We start from the raw sequence: 25,886 nt of genomic DNA, 5'->3' as shown, positions 1-25,886 counted from the left end.
CAGAATTAACTAAATAAGTTAGGAGTTTTATTAAGTTCATCGACGGTGTTACTGTATTTAATAATTTCAATCACTTGTAGCAAATAAAATTGAAATAATTAATGACTAATAGTTGATAGAGCCATAAACTAACTTAGCTAACTTGAATTATTTCAAAACAAAATTAGAAATTATGAGGTGCTAATTAAAAGATATAAATATATAAACTTGAGGGGCCTATTTCAAAATAGTCTTTAGCTGAAGGGTCTCCCTACTTATTATTCATTCACGTTCAGTTTCTTCCGTTCTCACTCTCGTCTCTCTTCTTCGCGCGCGTGCGCGCGCGCTCTCTCTCTCTCTCTCTCTCTCTCTCTCTCTCTCCACACGCTCTCCTCGACCCAAAACCCTAATTCGTCCACAACAAAGCTTCGTCCATGGAGGACGACGACGCGAGAACGACGACGAGGAGCTCGCGTCCATGCCCACCGAGCAGCTCCGAATAACCACTCGCACCCTCGGCAACGACATCCGCGTCCTAACGGTCTCCCTCCCTCTCTCTCCTCTCCTCTCCTCTCCCAATCCATCCATGGCGATGCTTTTCTCCGTTTGTTTTGCTCGATCCCGCGATCCTTGTGTTTATGTTTATGTTTATGTTGTGTTGTAGGATGAGCTGCAGAGGATTAGCTGGGAGCTGGGGATGCTCGAGGAGAAGACGGAGAAGAATCAGAAGAGGATCAAGATCCGCACAAAGCTCCATTACGTCGTCGCCACCGTTGTCGAGGTCGTTTATCGAATCTATTTTTAATTCTTTTTATCTATTTATTTCATTTGTTTGATTCGTCTTGTACCATTCGACTCAGATTATTTGGGTGTTTGTGATGTAGTAGTAGGGAAAGTAAACAAGCTTATTATTATAGGTGTTCTTGAATCTTTGCTAATTAATAATGAGAAAGATTGCTAAGTCAACCAAGATTTTGTAAAATTTGGAGGAAAATTTTGATCTTGGAAAGGAAAGTTTTAACTGTTAACATATTGATTAATGAATTAGATTATCTATCAATAGATTATACTCTCATCTGTTATTTGTTTTTTTTAATATCCCTTTCTTTTTTTTCTTTTTTTTGCGTTTTGTTTGATCCATTTGTTTGATTCATCATATTTTTCTCTAGGTTTCACTTTACTCTGTTCTCGAATTGGCTCTATGTACTTGGAATGTTGATCTGGTACATTAACTTGTTCATAGTATAGTAGCAGGGAAAGTAAACAAGATTATTATTCACTCTGGAATATTGATTGTTTAATTAATAATGAGAAAAGATTGCTGAGTCGGGCAAGATTTTGTATATCTTGAAGAAAATCTTGATCTTGAAAAGAAAAAGTTTTTAGCTGTTGGCATATTGATTAATGAATTAGTTCATTTACCAACAGCGTATGTTATTAATCACAACTAGTTCGAGTGTAATGAGCTGAAGTGGATGTCGACCAGATTATGTAACCATTTTTGCAAAGCGGAACTGTGAAGATGAATATATTAGCCTCTTTAAGCAGAATGATGCTTGGTTTTCCAATTGAGTTATTAATGCTTGCATCAAGGTGTATTCAACAATACTATTATTCTCGAAAATTCCTCACATGATTCTACATTCAGAGATGAAATGGATGGGGATGTGGATTTATCTAAAAATTGTAAATCAAATGATTTGTGCTATGACATCTTCAGAGTTGATTCATCTTGTGCTATGACAAACTTTCCTCGTTTATGTTTATGTTGGATTAACTAATTTTGCAGTAATAACTGCTCGTTTCCTTTAGATTTATTCTGAAGATGTGGCTCAGGAAGATGGTGCAAATGTTGATCAGGACTTGCAACGGAAGGAAAAATGTGTCATATTGAAATTTTCTACACGACTAGTAAGCAGTTTGTCATAAAACAGTTTATTTCTAATAATACCCGTGTACAACATACATTTGATGTTGGTGTATAACATAATGAAAGACGGATATGGGCAAAAGTTATATATGTCCTAGATAGCCATTAAAAGCACAGATGTTCCTTGTCAGTTACTCTTGACTCCGAGACTTAGATGGTAAATAAGTAACCAAAGTTGTAGCTTTCTAAAGTATGTTTGTGTTTGGTTAGAAGAGAATCTAATATTAGAACGAATCAATTACGATCAAGTAGTTTTTGTCCGGCAATTGTTAGAAAGAGGGCTATGCGATTATTTACCTGATGTTCCTGACAATCAAGATAACAATGAGTTTTCTCTTTATACTGTTGCTTTCAAGCTAAAAATGAGTCTCAAATTTTGAGCTAAGAGATTATCCTTCTGTCTATTCTTTTTCTACTCTTTCCATTTCTTAAGCATTTTTTAATGTGTATAGGCATACTCAGACATGTAGACATCAATATAGGACATGTAATTGAGCTTGCACTGAGATTCATTTTGACTGAATTTATTTTAGCCATATCTAACTTGTTTCTTTTTTTCTTCTTGCAGAAAATATTTGTTCCTGTAATCAGATTTGTTGAAGATTTAGTGGCAGTGCACAAAGACAATTGGCTGATATTGGACACACTTCCTTCAATATATGATTCACGAGTAAAGGTGTTGCAGGGTGATGAAACCAACAGAAGAGTACAGTGACATTGGTGGACTTGACCAACAGGTGATTCAGGATTTTAGATTCTTGTAGATTCTTTCTGTAATTTATCATTTTGCCGACTCCTAAGGTTCTCCTCTGTAACCTATTCAGTTCAAACTTCTCTTTTTTTGTTTATTTTTTAATTTACCTTTTACTATTTACACAGATCCAAGAACTTGCTGAGGCAATTGCATTGCCTTGACCCATAAGGATAGATTTCAGAAGCTAGGAATTCGTCTGCCTAAAGGAGTGCTTTTGTATGGACCACCTGGAATGGGAAAGACCTTAATGGCTCACGCATGTGCTGCACAAACAGATGCAAATTTTCTACAGCTAACCGGTCCACAGCTTAATCAGGTAACCTATATGAGTTCATATTAATCACTGCTCATGCATCTTTATCTTACCTTATAAATCTTGTACTTTGTGTAAAAATGCACTTGAATAGAGTGACGATAATCTATGTTGCTAGAATTTTTCATTTATATTACGTTATTTTGATGTTAAGCAATCACATTTGATTGATTTTAACTAGGTTGGGTTTTAAAAGACCTATATGATGCATGACAGGTTGCGGAATTGTGTTTCATTTTGTGGCTGACATGTGCCCAGTGTATCATGACAACTGCTGCATTAAAGTTACCACATTTCATCTCCATCTAAATCTTTCAATCCAGGGTAACTTTTGAAGGCTAGATTCTAGGGTATATGAGCTTAAGTAATGCTTTAACTTGATATTCCTTGGTGAACTAGAATATTCAGATATACTGTAGTTCATCTATAAACCAATTGTATGCACGGAATGCATATCAGTGCAAATGCTCTGACTAATAAAATCATGTTTCTTGATTGTAGGTAATAATTCAATTTGAAATAGCTTGGTTAACCAGATTGTCAGATATAAGCTATATATCTTTAATCCAACTCTTTCCATGGATGACATGCTCTAATTGCATGAATTTTGAGATGTATTACATCTCATTGAAGATTTTGATGCGCAAGTCTTTGAATGTGAATGATAGAAGGTACTGCCTGAGCAAAAACCAAATAAGTTTTGTCATTCTTTTGGTTTGATCAAATGAAATGCATATCCTTTTTGTAACTTTTCCCTGCTTTAGTTTTTTTCTTAATGTACGAAATTGTTGCTAATCTTCTTGTATAAATAGTAAGGCCTAGTTTGGTAACGTAGTAGGCTGGTGGCTGAAAGCACTATTTTTATACTATGAAATGCCCAAAAAATTGAAAAGCGCTTACAATTTGTCCTCCAATGCTGTAAAATTGTGGGCGGTTGCAACCCGCAATTTTATAGTATATAAAAAAAGAGAAGATTGAAAGCGCTTTTAAATTTTTTGGGCCTTCTATAGTATAAGAATAGTACGTTTAGCTACAAGATTACCAAACTAGCCTAAGTGGCATCCTTGCTGTATTCTGGTTGAAAGTAATAATCTGTTTATAATCTATTTATTAAGATTCTCTCCTTAGCTCTTATTAAAGGATAAACTATAGTATACTTTTAAAGCATTACATACTGTGGGAATCACCCCCAGGATAGTGCAAACAAGATATTACCCTATTTGTTGACTGATAAATAATATGGTTATCAACTGCTAAGCGAACCATTCTACTATGTGAACTAACATTCATAGTTAATATGATCTGTCATGACTTATGACTCACACAGTAACACACTTCAATTATATAAATGGCAAGTATTTATTCTACACCTTTATTATGCCTTTATCTCCAGTTGAATACTTTGACGATAAAATAGCTAGCTTTTGGTATTTGTAAATTTGAGGAAAAAAGTCGGTATTTTTAGTCTTTCTCTTTTAACCTAAACAATCATACAATAATGCATACGTTTCATTCCTTATCCAGACGTATTTTGGCAAGGGAGCACAACTTCTTCGTGATGCCTTTCTGCTTGCTAAAGAAAAGGCTCCCTGTATAATTCTCATTGATGAGCTTGATGCCATTGGCAGTAAACAGTTTGGTACGTACGTGTGCATGAGAGTTCCACGTATGTTGTTTTCCAGAATGTAAAATTATGTAGCCTTTTCATTTTTTGACACAAGAATAGTTCTTCTGTGTTCCAACAAAGTGCTAGGCATGCCGTAGCTTCACTGCTGAATGTCCTTTTTCTATAATACACACTTGAAAATTGAAATGTGTGATCCTTTTTCTCACTGTTGTTTTATCAAAATTTGAAGTGATTCAATTATGATTAATGATGAGCTAGTTCTGGCATACAGAACTCTGCTTTTCTGTTTCTTAAGTAGGGAAAAAAAAAAGGTCAGAATTAAGTTATGAAGGTATTCATGAGTTGGAAATGTATACTGGTGTTTATTGTGGACATAATACTTGATTCTTCAGGTAATTTAAGCATCCATTAGGCATCGATTTTTTAAGACTCTTCTCCTTAGCGTATTGACCCATCCCTACTTGTTTTACTTTTTTCAATTCCTCTTCCATCTTTCAAATCATATAATCATTTCATTTTAAATTGCAAGAAACTGGAAATGCATGCATTGCAGTCACATAAAACAATTATTAGATATGTTAGTGTCACTATATACATTGTTGATGCTTACTTGTTATGCATAAATTTTGCATGCCCTCTTGTGCTATTAATGTGTATAAAACACTCAGCTACAAATTCCTACAGATTTTACTGGACTGTCATTACGTATTTCTGATGCTTTTCAGAGTAGTCAAACCAGGGATTCTCTATACCTTTTTTAGCTTAGACATTTGCCAGCTCACCAGCTTCCGCATTTTAGAGCATATTGTTCGATTAAATTACCATAGATATAACATTTAAATATACCGAAATGTGAACGTACCTATTCTTAATAACAGTAACATCCTTTAAATGAGTAATCAGCCTTTCAGAAAACAATGTCTTGTACAGAGGATGCTTGCTTATATTGAATGTTAGCTAGGTGCTCAGGGTGTCGTTATTACACATTTTTTATTTTTTTATTCTTATTTTTATTGATAAGAAATGCACCATTCAGTCTTCCTCACTTATTGTGGGTTCATTTAATCTTTCAACTGCAGTGAAAAAGGTGGAGAAAGGCAAGTGCAGCATACAAGTCTTGAATTGCTGAAACAACTTGATGGTTTCGGCAGCGATGATAGGATAAAGGTTAGTGTCTCTCCTCGCAATTTCAAAATGTCTTACGTATTTAATTTGATTATTAATACTAGAAGGAAGAGCCTAGGTTGAAGGGCTGAAACACCATGTCCGTGTCCTATTCCTTGTGAATTTATCTTAAGAAAGGCAGTTTTCTAAAAGCAGCAAGCCCTGATTATTACTTCTAATAAAAAAAAACCTGAAGAGCTGTGGGAGAGGGCAGAGTATACGAAGGATAACAGAATCTTTCTCTGGTCTCCATCGAGTGTCAACTTTTGGGATTTTATCTAGGAGTAGCAATGCCAATCCTGAGGGAATGCTACACTAAGCAAATTGTGTGCACCGGTATATATTTTAATGCACATAAGCTGGAAATGCCAAGTCCAATACATAACCACTAGTGCAAGGATTTTCATTCTTCCTTTGATGACGTGGTTTCGAGTGGTTTTATCTTCTGAAAGGTAGTATAACTTGAGTGACTCTACAATGCCTATTAACATTAATTACCAAATTCCCTGTGGGCTGCAGACTTGTCTATATAGTAGTTTGTATCATCTGTATCGAGCCTTATTACAGTAGATCGAACTGATAGACATGTACTATTCAGATGATTGAATGTTTTCTTTTCTACAAACAATATAAGAATTTCTGCGATCAGCCTTCTATAAATCACACAGCAATCGAACTCATTGATACAAAGTATTTAGGTACGACTCTCCTATATACCAAGTACTAAACTTACGGGCTCGTGTTGTTGCTAGTTCTCAAGGTAATAGCACATTTTTCTTTCCTGATTAACAAAGTACTGTACTTTTTAGCTTTTAAGTTTTAACATATTTTCTTCTCGCATCATCTCATATTTTACATGATTTTGGATGATGAATAGGTCATAGCTGCGACGAATCAAGCAGACATTCTTGATCCTGCTTTATTACGATCTGGTCGTTTAGACCGAAAGATTGAGTTCCCTCATCCATCTGAGAAAGCAAGAATACAAATCTTGCATGTAGCCCTCATCTCCTCTAAGTGATTTGTTCTTTACGAAAAGTATATCTGTACTTTTTTGGCTGGCGTTATCCAGATCCATTCAAGAACAATGAACGTGCACCCCGATGTCAACTTTGAAGAGATGGCGTGCTTAACCAATGGTTGCAATGGTGCTCAGTTGAAAGCTGTTTGCGTGGAAGCTGGCATGCTTGCATTGCGCCGTGATGCAACCGAGGTTTGAACTTGTTTCCTTCCCCACTCCTAATCTGTGTACTAGCGCTATTGTCTTGTCTGAACTCTAATTGCTTGGTTTCTTATTGTTTTGTTCATTTACCACTTGTTTTAAGCTTACAGTTTTCATCACAGTTTATCGAATAATCTACCACCAACTTTTGCTGCTTAGAAGCTTCGAAATGATCATTTGCTCTCGTTGTTTATCTTTTATAATGTGCTCTTATTGTAATTTCAATCAGTTGCATTAATGGACTCGAAAGTGCAAGAAATTGTAATTTCAATGGTTATTACACGTGATTCTAGGTGTTATCTTAGGGATCATGATTGTGAACTGTTGCTTCCGCTGTGCGTCTTACGCACGATGATTTTGTGGAAGGGATTATACAAATACAAATGAAGAAAAAAGCCGGCTTGGACTATATTATGCTTGATGTTGCGACCACGGTTAGTATACATACACCACAAAGTTTAACAAAGCAATGTCTTAGTGTTCTTAGATCTTTCTTCGAACAAGCTCTTCTCATTGTATGTTTCTCTTGCTAAATCTTACTTGTAAATTTTACATGATGATCTTGTTCAAGGCAAATTCATATTATCGATAGGATTATCGACTTAAATTGAGTATTTTTTTCTTGTATGTAGTAAATTTAAGCAGACATAGCAATTGGAGAACAAATGAAAGCCAAAAAAATCAAAGTAGAAAACATGTTTTGGCATGGAAGAGTCATCTTTCTGAAGAAACGATTCTTATTAAAATAATGCATAACACATCCTCCCACACTATAGTTGTAACATAAATAAATAGCTTTATCTGTGTTTGAGAGCCTAATAATAAACTAATTTTGCTGTGTTTGCAAGTCATTGGGATGCCTTTTCATAGGATGTAAAACCAGTGAATTACACAGTTGTGTACAAGGGCAGTGCAGCAGTATATTGAGAAAAAAAAAAAAAAAATTGTGATGATCTCAAGCATGGGTTGGTTCCTAGTTCTCTTTATTTTCTGTTCATCACACGCATCAAAAATAGCATGGTTTAGCTGGTCATGCACATACTGAAGTGCGACGGAAAACTTAAATCAATTTAGTAACAAACCCAATCGACAAGATGGAATAGAATGCAGATACAGATAACATTTTCCGACCCGAAACAATGAAACAATACAAAATATTATGTTCTTCACTGACACAAAAGCCACAAAAGAAATAGTATCGCTTCGCAAACTCGTACCGGAGCACAAACCATAACTTACCTAATGCAGGACGGAAGAGTGATGCCGTGGCAAACGAAAACAAGAATGACATAAATGATTATCAAGAGGAGGATAATCACCGCGATGCTGCAAGAAAATATTTGTAAAGATCAGATTGTGTGTTGTCACGCTTTCAATCATAGGCTAAAAATTTTATCCGAAGCGTGGATAAGTATTATACAGTAACCAGGTAAGGTGCTTGTTGAACATAAATATTAAAAAAACTATTTTCTAGTAGCTTAAGCTTTTGGAGAACGGTTGTTTCATATAAATTCAACATAGTATCTTCTAGCTTTATTTAATTTCCTTCCATATAATTCTTAGGCCTATCAAAGAGTCTTAAATTCAAACGTGAGAGTGTTAAATATAAATATTAAAAACACTCTTCTCTGGTAGCTTAAGATTTTGGAGAACAATAGTTGTTTTATATAATGTTTCATATAATTTAACAGAGCAATTAAAGATTGCAAATGGTGAAAGTGTAGTAGTTGGAATAAGAGTCTTTCTTTTCTTCAATTTTAGGCATACATATTTCCTTTCCTAGGCCTTAATACTGCAGAAAATTCTCCTTAACTATTATTTAAGCTCATATTACCAATGAAGCAAAGAACTGAAGATGCAATTGGAGCCCATACAAGCTTATATAAGCATTCCTGTGATATTATATATTATTAAACCTTCCATAAGTTAGATAACTAACACTTCATGCCAATAAATAAATTACTTTGCACTTGCAAAGTCAAATTAAGAGTGATGATAATGGTGCAGGAGTAATAACATTACAGGAACGCAGAAATACAGTATTTCTTTTATACACATCACCGAGAAACAATATGTCCTTACTACCGATAGCATACTAACCTAGCTATATATATATATATATATATATATATATATATATATATATATATATATATATAAATGGCCAGCCTGAAGTTGATCCATGCATAATAAATAATCCTCATTATTCAAATGCTGGTAATAAACCGTTTTAATGTAAGAGAACACTGGTTTAGTTAATCTCACTGGTATGTTGGAATAGGTCAACTGTTGTTGTATGAGGTTTAAACCACAGTTCACTGTGTTCTCGAAAAGTTTTTATCTACATTTCAAGATTTTCCACTGAATAGCAAGGTGACAGTGGCAACTAATATATTTCATAATATAACAGGAGTTATTTAAGGGCAAAAGAAGAGATTCATTATCTAAATGCAGGGAATTGATTCATGACATTGGTTACTTACGTGAGCTTAACATTTCTCCACCACACCGTGTTCCTGAAGCGGCGAGCCTGTTTTCTGAAGCGGATCGTCTTCCCTTGCATCTGCGCAGTCTTATCGACTAGCAGTTCCAATCTATCTCCTCTTTCCAGGACTTTGTCAATATTTTCAATCATGACATTACGCACCTACAGAGGAAAAGATCACCAATACGGAGAAAACCTAGGTTTCAAATGCTTGTCAACATGCAATGCTCATATTTCAAGATAAAATACATCAGAATATAACAATTATACCACATTCACTAATCTTAATAACAAGTATAAGAACTGATGAGGTGCCCTAAAGTAAGAAAAAGCAAAAGACAAAGAATCTACCTGACTCATTTCGCCTCTAATGCGATTTACTCTATCTGCATTGGGGTCGTTTGAATAATAGTCCATCTGCTGACTCAAAACCCTTGAGAATTCATCATTCATCGCATATGCAAGAGCTGTATGACAAGCGCGACCATATGTCTTCACGAATCTTCCGTGAATGTCCTCCAGAAATGCAAAGGGAATTCTCCCTATATAAGTAAGTTGCTGAAGTTAGTTTGCAATGTTCTGAGAGATACTAACTTCCAGATGCTAAGACAAAAAGAGTAGGGTAATACTTCATTATATATTGCAATTTACTACGCTTCTTTGTAACCTTTTCATTTATGCACTTGATTAACATAAAATTAGGCTAGAGCCATGTCATGATAAGTCGAAAAACTAACTAACAGGAAACTAAGAAATTACAAATCCACAGATGATGAATCCCGAAAATTACATAGTGATTTCAGAGTGGGACTGCAGGGCAAATGGTCATACAAAAATGAAAAACACAAACTGAATGAAAATTGTGACATGCAGATAGGCCAGCATCCAGCCTATGTGGCGAAGGCCAGATTGGGTCGAGTCACAATCAAAACTCGTGAGCGTTGTATCTGTATGTGAATTGATTGACTATTTCTAACAGACTAAGCTTTTAAAATTATGATTAGCGCCAACGATCCAACAAGTAGTATCGGAGCAGGTCAGTTGTTTGATTATTCCTACATGTTGTAAATTGTGCAGGTGCTGAGGTGATTATTGGCGGCTCGAGCTTTTGGAATTGTGATTTGCACCAACGATCGAAAAACAGTTCTTCCCATAAGCCAGAAACAAATATAGAATTTGATTGTAATCTAAATTTCCTAGGATAGAGTTCTAATGTATGCTCTTGAAACAAGCTGCCCAAATCGAAACAAATAGAAACAAATCAAACCCAGTTTTGATCCTCCACAAAGCCTCAAAATCTCTTCTTTACCAAAATATATGGTTCACATCAAATCAAATCAAATCAAAATTACCACTACCCATCCAAAGAGCACAATTCCTGCATCAAGACACCAAAACCATTGATTCACAAACGAATTTTCGAACTCCTCTTTAACAAGTTTTATGCCGCAAATCGCATCAAAAGCACCACCATCTAACCCTAATCCACAAACCCCAATCAAGATACCAACTTTCCTACATCAAAACCCACATCACATAACCACCAATTCTCAAACAATTCAAAAAACCCAATTCAAAGCAAATCACATCAAAAGCGTTCATTATTTATGTTCAGATAAAGAATTAAACCCAAATCAAGGCACCAACTTTCTCTCGCACCACATTCAAAAAACACCAATCCAACAAAACCAACATCGCAAAACCACCAATTCACAACCAATTCGACCTCAATTCACATCAAACCAAAGCGAATCGAACAGGGGAGGAGAGAGAGAGAGGAGGGGGGGGGGAGTGAATAGGGTTTCCTACGCCCCGCGGTGTCGTCGGCCATGCAGAGGACGGTGATCCCATCGGTGCGCTTCACGTGGAACACGTAGCGGTCCTGCGAGTACGACACGTGGCTATCGCCGGCGCCGTCGCCGGAGGGGAGCTTCTCCAGGATCTGCCGCGCGATCGCCGCCGCGTTGCCCTGCGCCGCGCTAAACTCCGCCAACACCACCGTCCCCCGCGCCACCAACGCGTACAGGATCGCCATGTGCNTCTCTCTCTCTCTCTCTCTCTCTCTCTCTCTCTCTCTAGGGCAACGGGGAAGGGAAGGGGAAAGGGGGAATCGCCATGAATAAAAAGCGTTTCTTTTGTTGGGGATCAAGGACACGGACACCAGGGACGGGGTTGAAGACGATTTAATTATTATTTAATGTGGTTAATTGCATATACATCCCTACAAAACGATAAAATTGCATGCCCGTCCTTACAAAGTTTACATTTTGCCCCTTTACGAAAAAATGTATCTATAGAATTTATTTGAGCTCTGAACTATTTTTAGTGGCTATCCAATTTTTATTAACTTTAATTTTACCATCCAATCTTTTAATTTATTTTATTTAAATCAATCAACAATATTTTTACTTCAAAATTTAAGACAAATATTTATTTTATTAAATTTATAGTTATGAGAATTATATAGAAAGATAAATGAGCATTCAAATTTTGAATTCAAAATTTTATTATCTGATTCAAATTAAATAAACTAAAAAATTAAAAACTTTAAAATTAGATGGACTATTCAAAATAAATAAAATAAAATAAAATTTAGAGCCCGATTCATGTGTAATAAGCGTGGACAAAAATGAACACAACCACGCTCACACACGTAAATGTGTGCGAAATTCCACGTGAGCGTGCACAAATGTAAGCATCACAAGCACGTACACATTATTATACTTTTTCCATAATAAATACATTATTATCTCAAGCATTGATTAGTTTGAATTGGATTCTCATTGGATACACGTGTGGAATCCTTAACCTTGTGATTGGACTCTACAATGTTCCCAGCAAATTAGTTGCTGAGTAATAAAAGAATTGTTTTAGATTTTTTTTATAATATTGTATCTTTCTTTTGTTAAGATTTTTTATAATATTGCATCTTTCCATGTTGATATGTTAACACCTGTAATGCGAAAGCTTATTGCTGAATCTATCGATATATCAATAAGATGTAAGAGCAATATTATGGAAGATCTATAGCAGCACTAGTAATATTATATGTACTTAGAAGAACCAGTCGACTGCAGTGAGCAAGTCATTTGATGTAAATAGTAACTTCGAGCATATACTGCAACGCCCCCAATAGTCCCACATCGGATGGAATACTGATTCCGATCCGTTTATATGAGACCTACACGCTTAAATATTTTGGGTCGGTTGTTTGGGCCCAACGAGTTATTGTTGCTAGTGGGTCGGGTCGTTACATATACATAAACTCAACAATATCCAACAGTTCTAAACAGGACGGCAAAATTCTATTATCAAGCAGCTCAAGAGTACAGCTGAGTGTCGCTCGAATCGTAGTTCCTCCGAGTAGGGGCATTAACATCCAAATCAAGGATAGATTTAACATCCAAATCGAAATCAGAGATAGATTCAACGTCGAAATCAAAGACAACATCAGCAGAAAGCACCTCAATTTCAAGTTTCAACTGGCAGCACAGAACCTAAGATAAGATCTGGATGGAGATGCAACTCCTCTTTTTTTTCTTTTTTTTTTTTTATCTCAAACCACAAGAAAATGCAGTAAACCAAAGAAAAGCAAATTGAAGTTTTTCTTAAATTTAATAAAAATTTAAACTTAAAACTAGTACAACTTCAACAGTTGCCAATAAAAAATAGGGTAAACTTCAAATACCCCCTTGTGGTTTCACACTTTCTCACTTTAGTATCATGTGGTTTAAAGTGTACCAAGTTAGTCCTGTGGTTTCGCACTTTCTCACTTTAGTACCCTGTGGTTTAAACTGTATCAAGTTAGTACCCTGTGGTTTCATTTTTCTCTTTTTATTATCCATTTCACTAATTTTTTTGTTAAATCAGTGACAAAGTTAAAATTAAAGAGTACTAAAGTGAATATTCGATAAACCAAGATAAGAGTATCTCAAGTTTTTTATATATAATTTAATGAAATATTAACGGAGGAAAAAAAAATCAGTGACAAAGTTAAAAATAAATGATACTAAAGTAAATATTCGATAAACCTATGTATGGTATCTCAAGTTTTTTGTATATAATTTAACGAAATATTAACAGAAGAGCCGATGAAAAGAGAAAAATAAAACCACAGGGTACTAAATTGATGTACTTTAAATCACAAGGTATTAAAGTGAGAAAGTGCGAAACTACAAGATACTAATTTGATACACTTTAAACCACAAGATACTAAATTGATACACTTTAAACCACAGGGTACTAAAGTGAAAATGTGCGAAACCATAAGGATGGTATTTGGAGTTTTCCCTAAAAAATAACAAGGTTAAAGAGGGTCGTTTCAGAATCTAGTTAGATAAATAATTCAATAAAATAATTCGTACCCAAACCGCATTTTTTAAACCATCTCACAATGCACAAAACAAGGAATAGGAAAAAGACCTTAGCCAACAACTATAATTCACTCATACAATTATCATCTCGGTTCATGATACACCAACAATTTTGGTTAATTTAGCTTGAATTAAAAGCAATTCCTACTACATTTTGGCGAATTTCCGCAGCACACCATTCTCTTTTCTTCTATTTCAATCTAGAATGAAAGCCACAACAATAGTCTCGAAAAGTCACAAAAACTCGGCTTAAACAATGTGCCCAAAACGAAATCTGCATCTTATATTCTATTTTTCGAAGTCGAAGTAATACCCAAATGACATAATGCATTCGCGAAAAGGAATTTAAGATTTACACAATGAAAGAGTGGGGGGAATAAAACACAGTCCATTTCTCGACACCGGTTCGCTTCTTCAAAGCTTTTGATTTTGCGACTGCTAAGCCCCTTGCGATTTTTTTTCATGCTTTAATTATTACAAAGCCTATCTTCTCTCAAAGTGTGTATATCTTCCTCTCTTATTTATACGACGACGCTTTTCTCACTTCCGGTGACAATCCGAAAGTTCCGCCAACTTTCAAATGATAAGAGAACTTGGAAAGACCAGGGCAAGAAACAAAGCTATCATATCGAGATTTTACTTGGCATCTGGCGAATCTAAAGGCCAGGCGAATAACGGTTCGGTTACAAAGAATTATAGAAAACCGTATTTAGCTTCTGTTCTCAGGTCGGGTTGAACCAAGGGCCGACCGCTCCATTCATATGCCCGTTACCGTGGATTCCAACACCATTGGGGAGGATAGACGTGGGGAGGCCGACGGCCATGGGAGGGGCGGGTGGGGAGTATAAGCTGTGGACTTGCGGGAGGGAGTGGCCGCCGACAAGGGAGTTGCTGCTGCTGCTGCTTTTCCTTTGCTGAATGGAGTGTATTTGGCGAAGCCCGTCTTCGTGGATTCGCTTAAGGGTTTCAAGCTCCTTCATTGAGAGGGCTTCGAGGCCTGCGCCATAAAGCGGGGCGTGGCGGGACATTTCCTCTTGGAGGGAGGCCTCGAGGGTGTGGATATATTGCTGCACAAAAATCATTAGATATTTTAAGTAGCTCTAGTTAAAGCACAGAGATAGGGGATTCCCAGCATAAAGATAGGATGGATAAGAAACCAATTAATAAGAAAATATCAGTGCAAAAATTTTGGAAACATTCGCACAGACGAATTCTTTTCTTCAATTTTAGCGAGGTAAGTTTTAAAGTTGGAAACAGGAGAAATACCAACATTCTCATGAACCAAAATGAAGATCATATGTATGGCAACTTCAAAAATCAAAATAATAAAAAAAAAGAGGCAAAACAAAAGCAATGAAAAATCTCTAGACGTCCTAACTTTCGAGAATGGGTTGGTGACAATCCAATATACAGAGGCGACTTTGGCCAAACAGAAAATCCAATGACTAAAACAAAAGAAAAAGAATCCATGATACAGTAACAACATAAATCAACAACATTAAGTTTCTACAATGTCCAAAAAAGGTTCCAAACTTCCTTTTGTTCTTAGTAGGTATGATAACTTTACTGAAACTTGTAATTAATCTCAGTAACAAATGAAAGCCAATTTTGTCAGGTCAACTAAATATGCACAAGTTGAAAGTTCCCACCCAATTCATGTAAAGAAAAGAAGCAACTTTATATTTAGCAACATATGCTAAAGTTCTACTTATAAGGCTCGAAGAACCTGACTGTTTTTCTCTCACCAAGCTCTAAGACGATAATGTCTATTCCTCTCGCAGTTATCATCTATATTCCTACTACTAAACATGTTTGTTCTGCCTGCTGTCGGGGTCAGTAGAGTATTTACTCTCCACAAAGCACAACAAGTTCTATGATAAACATTTCAAAGCTACCTAAAACAAACCCCATCACAACACCCAATTGATTCTACCTCCAACTTGCACCTTAATTAAACGTCTTCCTAGAAAACACAAATCGATTAGTTCTAAATTATTTCAGAAAATCACACACTAAGTACTCAAAGCGGCATGCTATTTCCTAATTGTCAAACAATAGAAGCCATCTAGCATGGATTCTACAGTTGATTTTAACTTGGTAGATACTACAGGCGAAAAAAAGAAAAGAAGCAAATGCACATCATGGAAACACTATTGTTGACAGTGAATCACATAGTACTTTTTTATTTGCTTAGCAGAAGTTGATTCAAATCCAAGCTCTATTAGAGGTGATGACCGTTAACAGTAACCAAGTTACTATATCATGGAATCTCTAATAAAGAACAATTCTAAACAGGTTATTTAGCCAGTAAAGCAAAGAAGGTGCATAAAAGATATATCCTATTGTTAGAATCCTAATTGTGAGGTATATCTGGCACCTGACAACAAGCATTATTTCTGTTCTTCTAAGATGGTAGCTGTTAAAGTGTTAACAGCTACCAACCATCACAAGCCACAAGCAGCATATCCTTTTTGCAAAGATACAACAAAATTTCAAACAATACTTTCTTATGATAGTATCCTAGAAGAAACATGCACAACGAATAGTCTCTCGCGATTGCAAGACTTTCATATAATACCTGATGAGTGAGCATTTTAATTTGAGCAATGCTAGTTGCACACCAATATATAGGGTGTATATCTTATACCCTAGCCTTTTAAAGGCCCATATTTACTCACTATCAACACCCCCCACCAAACCCCCCCTCCTTTTTTTCAAATACTAAAAACCCAAAAGGGGCTTTTAAATCCTTGCATGGTGAAGTGGAGTGTAAGATTTACGCCCTATGGGAGTACAAGCAGCAATTTTCTTCTAATTTACCCTCATTTTATTTAAGACATCAGATATTAATCAATCAGGTATCAGCAGTGGAATACAAACAGTACAGTCTTCTTCCAGTACACAAGAATGTGATTTGTGGAATTTCAAATACCATCTCAACAGAATATTTGGCAATACATAATCGATCCCATTGAACTGCATAAAATAATTGAGGATTTTCAACAAGTTAGCAGATACACATACAAAAGTCAAATCTGAAATTTTTTACCATAATCAAAATCAATAAACACTGCATATTCACCAAAAATATATGAGAGTAACTAAACTTTTCATTGAAAATAGGATAAGTGTAGTCGACAGTTACTCGGGTAAAAACTATAAGAGGCAGATGAAAAACCTGGCATGCTTGCAGCTTTGCTTCCATTCCATCAATGTATGCTTCGCAGCGAGCAACTTGTTCTTCCTTCTCTCGCTTCTCACCTTCAGTTTGCCCAACTGTTTGTGTCAGCCTTCGCACTTCATCTTCAAGCGATTGCCTTAGCTCCTCCCTAGTCACTGTTTCCGTGGCATACCGTTTTAATTCCTCGTCAAATTTTTTTCGCGCAGCTTCTGCATTCTTCAGCCTTTCAGCCAAGGCATTCTTCTCCTTCATTACTTTCTGCATAAACCACAAGAACCACCAATATTGAAACCATCTATCTAGCACAATTGGAACACATAAGTTAAATTGCAACAAGATAGAAATACAGGGTAAGGACAGCAGCTTTTGAGCGACATAGTAGGAAACTTGAAGAATAGCCGAGGAAAAAAAAACATCTAGATTAGTAATAATTACTGAACAAGAACAAATTAGAATACCGAACACCTGTATATAGCAACGTGATTGCTTTATAATATCTTACATGAAGTAGGGCTCATAATATAACCTAATATTCCAACTTGATACAATCATGCAGAGTGCATTTAAAGTTTCCAATCAATTTGTGTAATCAAGTCATATCGAATTAGCAATATGCAATCCAGCAGTTTTAATTAAAGCTTACAGAAAGCATGGCAACAACAAAACCGAATGTACCTCAATTCTCATATCTCAACCAAAAAAATCAGGTTTAACAGCTTTAACTTGCTTGTAGAGAAAATATAAGTCCCAAGTCCTTTAATTTTATTTAATTAGTCTTATGTGGCCATAGAAATAAGGCTATGATTCATATAATACAAAATTATACCATAGGAAAGACATAGAGGTCCAGTATTCCACAACATAATAGGGCAAAATTATGATTCAGGATATAGAATTAAAACTACTATCAAGAGAAAACTGAGTTTAGAACCCATAGCTTTCTATAGTTTATAATTCACGACTGGTGTTAATATCCATTCAAGTTATACCACATCATCTTATGATACTCAAGTCTCTTACGTATAGGATACAGCCTGCATAGAATAGCATAGTATACTGTCGCTCTAAGAAACGAGCCAAGCACTGGCAATAGCAGATATAGTCAAGAAATATGAATATAATATACCAGTAGAAGGGGGTTTACAGCCCCATGTTTGGATAGTAGGAGAAGCATGTCTACAGGTCTGATGTAGTTAGAACTTCGGTAAGAGGTGCTGACCCTCTAAATCTAAGCATAATAGATAACATAGCCATACACCAAATGGCACTAAGAATGCCAAAACAAGTGTATGACCTCCATAACAAACAATTGTACAATAGGAAGCTCAGCTCCCAGCAACATAAATGCATATTTTACATACCATGTAGCTTTATGTACGTGGGCAAAAGATTTGCATTACCTTTAATTCATCACGTTTCCGAGATTTCAACTGTGCAAGTTGTGTCTCAGCTTCATGAAGGCGGTCCTGAAGAACTTTTCGATCTGCAGATACCTTTGCCATTTGCTCATCCTTTTCAGATCTGACCCATTCCAACTGATTCTCAACTTCAAGAATCTGTTCAGATAGTTCCTTCTTTTCCCGAGCAAAACGGTCCATTTCGGCTTTCAGCTCAAGCTTTCAATCAGGAGAAGTTACAATTCAGAAAGCATTCAACTAAACTTTATATAAATATATAGTAAGCTGAATTAGTATTTCAAAAGAAAGAGAATGAGTACCTTAAGAGAGCTTGTAGTTGCCTCTGATTCACTTAGCTTTTGAGCAAGAACAGCTTTTTCATGGGCAAAGTTGGAAAGCTCTACTTGCCTTTCCTCCCTCAGACGAATATTCTCATCTTCAATAGCACAGATTTGGTGCCACATATTTGCACGGTCGACCTGGGCAACTTCAGCAACCCCACGCATCATGTCCAGAACCGGTCTGGCAATTCCATCTTCCTCTCTAACAAGAAATACCAAAACATCCATAGCTATATCAACTACCCGGCAATTATCTGAAGTACTTGTAGCACGTTCAACAAGCCCCTTCAATACTCTAAACCGGTAATGATCTTCAGCATAAATTTTGAACATGATAGCATATAGCATCCGCACAAAATCCTGGACTCTGCTGTCTGGGGAGAGGGATAGCACCTCACCAAGAGAAAGGAGCGATGTAAAGTCATCTTCTTGGGCAGGAAATGATTCAAATTGTCCATCTAAGAGAACTTGTTTTAGACCTAATCTTCGAGAATGGCGTCTTTCCAAGACCATGCCTATTGATTGCAGCCCAACTGCTCCTCGGAGTAATACTCTCTCAAACACCTGTGAAGCTTCCACAAACAGCCCTGGAATTGATAACATCTCTGTCAAGATATAAACATCTGAAAAATTATGGCACCTATGAACAACCAGCTCTTGCCCAATATCATCCATCACTTCAGCTGAAAGTCCGTTCACACAATTAGAACCAGAAGGTGAGCTCAAGCAATTGCTGTCCAGTTCACAATCAGAATCTACATCTCTTAGAATAGCTTCAGCTACATCAGCGCAATTATGCACTGTATTAGATAGAAAGTCCAGCATAGAATGTGGAACATCAGCTCCCAAACTTTTTAGCCTTGAACGAACAGCTCTGGCCTACAGGAATGGTAAAATGCGCAGTTAACAATAAAGGAGACGAATGATTTAACAAACTAATTGACAGTGGAATAATAATGTGTCAACATTTGAACAATGCAAACTTACGGCTTGAGGAAGGTGCTGGCATTGAGATGCAGCTTTAAAAATAAAACTCATGGCTGCTACTAACGCGTCATCACTTGAATCAGACAATAATTCCACAGCTTGAAATAATATTCGTTCACAGACTTCACTTCCAAATTCCAACTGACTTAGAGCACTAAAAACCTGCAAATATAATTATACATGCATATCAACTAGATTCAAATAGAAAGACAATGCACTGTAAGAAAAGGAAAAACAAAATCTACTGAGCACTAGGCAACTTAGTGTGAAGCAATATCCAAAATTTAAGTTATAATACCTGCAACCGCCAGGAAGGCTCAGCATCCGGCTTCTGAAGATGATCTAAAAGTGCACAAGCAGCAAGTGAATGCTCTGAATGGTCAACAAGCTTTGGCACAAGAGAAATCAAATCTGTTTGAAGATGCTTTGGAGCTCTATCCAACACTAAAGCAATCTTCTGGGCTGACTGAGGCCGTCTTCTTGGTTCAGGGCACCCATGCAGCACGGCACTATCCAGGGCCCTCAATGAATTAACAATTAACCCTAAAAGCTCCTCAGATTGTTCTGGCCATTTTGTCTAAAAAAGGTTCACAGAAAATCAGATTATTTATGTCAACAAATTCTGAAATCGCAATACTTAATTGTTAACCCATTCAGCTTACCTTGGGTTCCTGATCAAAACCATCATTGGCTTGGAGATCAGCACCAGGTGTCCCTGGAAAAAAGCTATGCTGTTCTAAGTAGATGTTGTCTGATAGCTCATTTGTATTCAGGTCTGAGCTATGCATTGCATGAGAATGAGTGATTTCATCTAATCCAGGTACCAACCTATCATCCACATATAACCTCCCGTTATATTCTGCAGCTTCGCTGTCCCCATTAAGCTCGGGTGGGGTGCTAGCTCCATTAGTATCCGGAGAAGGTGAAGGTTTTACACTAGCTTCAGAAGAATCATTCCCATTTCTTCCTTCAGAAGCTTGGCAACACTCGACCATTATATCTATGAGTAAATCAACAATAGCTTGTTGCAATACTTTGACACCCATTAATAAATTCATTAGACTTGGGGAACTAGATTCGCCTCTTGTTACATCTTCCTTTCCACCACTAGTCCCAGATAGTTTGGTGGGTAGAAAGAGGCGCTTAATTTTAGCAGGGTCGTCGAGATAAACACGCAGACTAGTGAGAAATCTAGCAATTGCACCAGCATCTATTAGAAGCTTTTCTCTTAAAGTGACCTGGGGCTGAGAAGGATTATCTCCATAGGTAAGATGAAAACCTGCTCTGGAAAGCAGGTTTCGAAACAAGTCTTCATCATCTCCACTAATACCTTGGCTGTCATCAGATTCAATAAGTTCATCTGGATCTGTTGACAATGCGTCCTGATCATCATCAGAAGCCAAAACCTGACAACAAAATCAAAAGTCCAACTAAACATTTCCACCTTCACTCACAATTTCTTTAAAAGGCTAGCAGCAAAAAGAGAAGAAACTTTGAACTAAAAGCTACACTAATCATATAGGCGTGTGTGCTACAGTGGGCTTGCAGAACTAGATAGATACAGACTTTCAAGCAAAATTGCTTGAAAGAAGAGTTAATATAGATAAGCTTGTAGAGCTAAAATCAAAGGATGTCAGATCAGACAACTGTAAGAACAAATAATCAGTAGCGAGCAATCTAGAGCGAGCAATCTAGTTTGGCATAAATCATGAACAGAAAGCCACACATCTAATGAAATCACAATATAACAAGGTTTGACCACATATACTAAATAAATTTAGTGTATTGCGTGTATTCTGTTATTTTCAAGCTTAAAGAAAATAATAGAGAAAATTTAGCCAAATAGCAGAACATATTGCTGGGGTTCATGATTGCCTGGCAAGAAGCATTCTGTCTGACAAAGCAAATCTAACAAATTAACCATCTCATTCAAAGTTAAAATGTGATGCATGTCTAGACAATTAGCAAAAATGCCAACTACAAACGGGCCTTTTCTTTTTTCTTTTTGTAGTTAAAAGCTGCATTTCTAGAAAAGCTGGTACCTGAAAAGTAGACAAATAACTTACACAATAAAGTCATGTCTATTTAATATAGTAAGCCGTTTCAACAAAATCAAGCATCAAACCAGAAAGATATTCCGCCTGCAGACTCTGGCGGTGGATGCAATAGCAGAAAAGAAGGGAAAAAGAGACTACTGTTTCTGCTGTTGTCGTAGGAAGATCTTTTATCACTGCAGAGATACATGACATGAGTTGTCCTAGTATGTAAATAGAAAGTCAATCTAACTCTGTATCTCATCATGAAAAGCCACTACAGAGTAAATATGCATCAAATAAACAACAGCATTCCAAAAAATGATAATTCATTTGAGTGTTGATTATATGCAATCTTTGAGCAAAAGGCAAAAAGATAGTACAGATAATTACAGATTCGTTCTGTCTCACAACTCAAAAAAGGAACAAGACTCTCTAAGTGAAGTGCCCATTTGAGCTAGATAACCTACAAAAATTTCACAGTTTGGTCCTCGTAACACCTTCTACTCTATGGAGAAATATATTCCCAGGAAAACAAGAACTCTAGAATTATTCATGCCCAGATGAGTAGGAAGTAGGAAACAAACATTCTACTTTTAACCAAAAACTTTGCTGCTGCATTCTGGAAAAGTTTCTTATCACATTAATTCTTATTTGCAGGCTCTCTTGCATATAGAAGCCGCAAAATGTGCACTCAAGAACTAAAATGTTCCAACATCCAATAGATGTATAATGCGAGGTAAAAAGAGCACATCAAAAGAGTTGCAGAGTCTACAAGCCAAATTTCAAGCGTGAACAAGTCAGTGAACAAGTCACAAGCAATATTAAGATCTCGCAAAACATGCAATACAATATTGCATTCAGTCTTACCTCTAGGTCAGAAAACTCAAACCAGGGACAGCAATCTATGATCTCACAAATGAATATAACTGTGTCACGAACAAGAAATCCTGCATCAGACTCCAGCATATCAGAGACCTTCATAAACTGAAGGACTGAATTGTTCCATGTTTTTGTACAGATAGAAGACTCCTTCCACACAGTTTTTGCAGGATTCTTTTGATTAACCACAGCCATTCTGTAACGAACCCAAAAATTTTTTTCAGGATCACTTCCAGATGACTGATCACTCTCCAAGTATATACAGATCGTGTCGAATGACTCATATACACCTGCATTCCCCATGAATGGTATTATTCGGATGTAATCAGCATATAAAATATAACAGATTTTATTTCTAAAAAATAAAAAATAAAAACAAATAGAACATAGATTACCTATTCGCAGCTCACAACCACCAGCTTGAAAAAATTTGCTAAATATTTTGCGAGTCTCCATGATCTCCTTAAAGGATAAAAAGTTCTCCACCTTCCAAGTAAACGACGACCTTTTCCAAATATTGTCAATTTGAGAACTGGAACTGGAACTACATGGTTCAGACTCTGTGTCGCTTAGCTCTTGCATTATCGAAGTCTCCTTCAGTAGGAGAACCTCCGCAGAGAACACTACTGTGTCCTGCACAAGAAATCCGGCGTCCTGATCGAAGAGGCTGGTTAGGGTTACAAACTCGCGCCAACCCCAATCCTTTGCAGCCTTGGAATATCGATTTTGAGATTCTTTCGTGACAGATTTCTCCTCCATCTTCTGATTCACAACCGATAGTCGATGACTCACGAAACAGCTCCAATCACTCACCGTGTTACGTGAGTCGGTCACCTCCAGGAACACCGAGAGGTGACACGGCGGCTGAGACTGTCCTGGTGGCCATTCACAATCACAATATAGTTAATCAAATCAGTTCACTTCTCAGTGTCTAGAAACTCCATGTGAAAGTAAATTACAAATTCCTTTTCAATGCACATTATACATCTTGATTCATGGAAAAAAATTCTTTAATTAGTGCAGTGAATCTAAAATTATTAATCATCAAGAAAAGTGCAACTTCACCAAACAGTGGTACCATCCAATTGAAGACGAAAGGGAGCTTATACAGCAATGAAGAATAGGTTCTTAATCCCCGAGCAAATTTGATATGAAGATATTCGTAAAGCTCTTACCCCTTGGATAAACAATGAGGCGGCAGTCGCGGTTCCCAATCTGGAACCTGCGGCTCTTGATGCAGAGCCCCGTGATCTTCTTCTTCTTCAGCAGGTCCTTGAGCCTCGTGAAGTTCTCAATCCTCCAAGTGAATTTCCCGAAATGGCCGTCCGACTTCCTCGCCCCCGCCATTCCCCTCCCCACGCCACCGAGAACCAGACCTGCATTCTTCGTGAAGCTATTGGACTCCTTGATCACATGAAAGGAGGTGCTGAAAACGGCGGTATCGCCGACGAGAAACCCGGAGTCGGGCGACATGAAGTCGGCCATCTTCATGTAGTCATTCCAGCCAAGGCTGGTGTTGTCCCCGCCCTTGTTGTCAGCCGCAAACCGGCCGTATGAATCCCTGTGCACGTGGGAGCCCCCGGGCCGTTGGCTGAGCACCGACATGCGGAAGAGGCACCAGCAGCTGCGCTCGGGCGCGGCCGCCGCCGCGGCGCCCCCCGCGGCCGTCGCGGCGGCGGCCTTCTCCGTGTCCTTGCTCTCGAGGCACATCGACAGATGCTCAGCCCCCGCGACGGCCGACTGATAGACGCTAATCCGGAGGTTGCAGTCCCCGGCGGGGAAGACGGGGCTCATGATCTTCTGCGTCTTGATCATGTCGCGGAAGAGGCTGAAGTTGTGGACTTTCCAGGTGAACTTACCGCTGAGCACATCGGGCTGGGGCTGCTGCTGCTCGTTGTCGCGCGTGAAGGAGACGGACTCGTGGAGGACGAGGATGTCGGCGGTGACGAGGAGCGCGTCGTTGGGGGGGAGGAGGAACCCGGCCTTGGGGTCGACAATGGCGGAGCAGGGGGTGAAATCGCACCACCCGTGGGAGCGCTTCTTCGACGAGAAGCGGTGCCACGAGTCGCGGACGATGGATTTGGAGTCGTCGAGGGGGTTCGACACGGAGAGGCGGTAGCTGGCGAAGCAGTCCCACTTGGAGGAGGAGGAGGACGCACTCTTCGGGTCGACGATCTGGAGGTAGAGGGAGAAGTACCCGGGCAGGGCCTGGGAGTCGCCCTTGGGGTAGATGAGGAGCCGGCAATCGTAGCCCCCGACCTCGAAGTACCGGCTCCACAGCGGCCGCGCCTTCAGCCGCGGGAACCCCGCCACCGTCCACCTGCACAGCGCCGCGTGCTCGCCGCGCCGCTCCACGGCGACCGTGTCCTGCCCCGGCGGCGGCGCCCCCGCCTCCTCCCCCGCCGACGGCCCCGCCGTCGACCTCCGCGGCGCCCCCGCCTCCGCGCACGGCCCCGCCCCCGCCGACGACGACGACGACGACGACGAAGAAGAAGAATCGGCGGTGGCGGCGCCGGGAGAGGGCTTCATCGTGGCGAATGCTTGGGGCAGTGAGAGGGCGATGGGGAAGGGATTGGGACAAGGGGAGGGGATCTCTAGGAGGAGGGGTAGATGATCGGGGGAGAGGGGTTCGCCATTAGAGCGCGGAGGAGGAGCTCGCTAGGGTTAGGGCGCAGAGGAGGAGAGAGGAGAGAGGAGAGAGAGAGGGGGGGGGAGGCGCAGGATACGATGATATACGGGAGCGAGCGAGCAAACGAGGCATATACAGAGAGAGAGAGAGAGAGAGAGAGAGAGAGAGGTTTGTGATCGCTCGCTCTCTCTCGTTCTTTCTTTCTACCCCTTCTCTGTCCCCCTCTTACCGTGACGAGGAGAAATTAATAAATAAATAATATAATAATATTATTATTATTATTGAGAAAAATGATGTCAATAATAAAAATTAAAATTTGTTTTATATTTTATATTATTCAGATGAAAACGTAATAAATTTATCCCGACTGACTATCGACTATTTTAAATCAATTATCTAATTTTTTTAATATTTTAATTTTATTATTTAATTTTTTATTTTTTTATTTAACTTGAATCAAACTTACAGCTGTACTTCAAAATTTAAGCTAATTTGTCGTTTCAAGAATTATCATATTCACTGTACAGTTAAAGATAGTCTACGTGTTCTAAGTTTTAAATCAAATTATTGCTGATTGAATCAAATCAAA

The 25,886-nt window shown here is 38.1% G+C and overlaps 2 protein-coding genes and 1 pseudogene across 2 annotated transcripts; 1 reads left to right on the top strand and 2 right to left on the bottom strand.

Annotated features, from left to right (window-relative positions):
* LOC109711498 lies at positions 223-7,271 on the top strand (annotated as a pseudogene).
* Positions 7,956-11,509, bottom strand: LOC109711499 (vesicle-associated membrane protein 711-like). Its single transcript, XM_020234577.1, has 4 exons — positions 11,284-11,509; positions 9,826-10,016; positions 9,473-9,636; positions 7,956-8,315 (listed from the first exon to the last, which is right to left on the bottom strand). The coding sequence occupies exons 1-4, from the start codon at positions 11,507-11,509 to the stop codon at positions 8,225-8,227; spliced, it is 672 nt and encodes a 223-aa protein (XP_020090166.1). The 3' UTR covers positions 7,956-8,224.
* On the bottom strand, positions 13,958-25,514 carry LOC109711149. Its single transcript, XM_020234063.1, has 10 exons — positions 23,844-25,514; positions 23,064-23,543; positions 22,657-22,958; positions 20,416-21,159; positions 20,052-20,330; positions 19,754-19,915; positions 18,746-19,645; positions 18,429-18,644; positions 17,026-17,286; positions 13,958-14,914 (listed from the first exon to the last, which is right to left on the bottom strand). Exons 1-10 carry the CDS (start codon positions 25,195-25,197, stop codon positions 14,570-14,572), a joined length of 5,043 nt encoding a protein of 1,680 aa, XP_020089652.1. The 5' UTR covers positions 25,198-25,514; the 3' UTR covers positions 13,958-14,569.

Source organism: Ananas comosus, linkage group 6 (assembly GCF_001540865.1).
Source record: "Ananas comosus cultivar F153 linkage group 6, ASM154086v1, whole genome shotgun sequence".
Taxonomy (NCBI): Eukaryota; Viridiplantae; Streptophyta; class Magnoliopsida; order Poales; family Bromeliaceae; genus Ananas; species Ananas comosus.
This window is presented reverse-complemented; position numbering and strand designations above follow the sequence as displayed.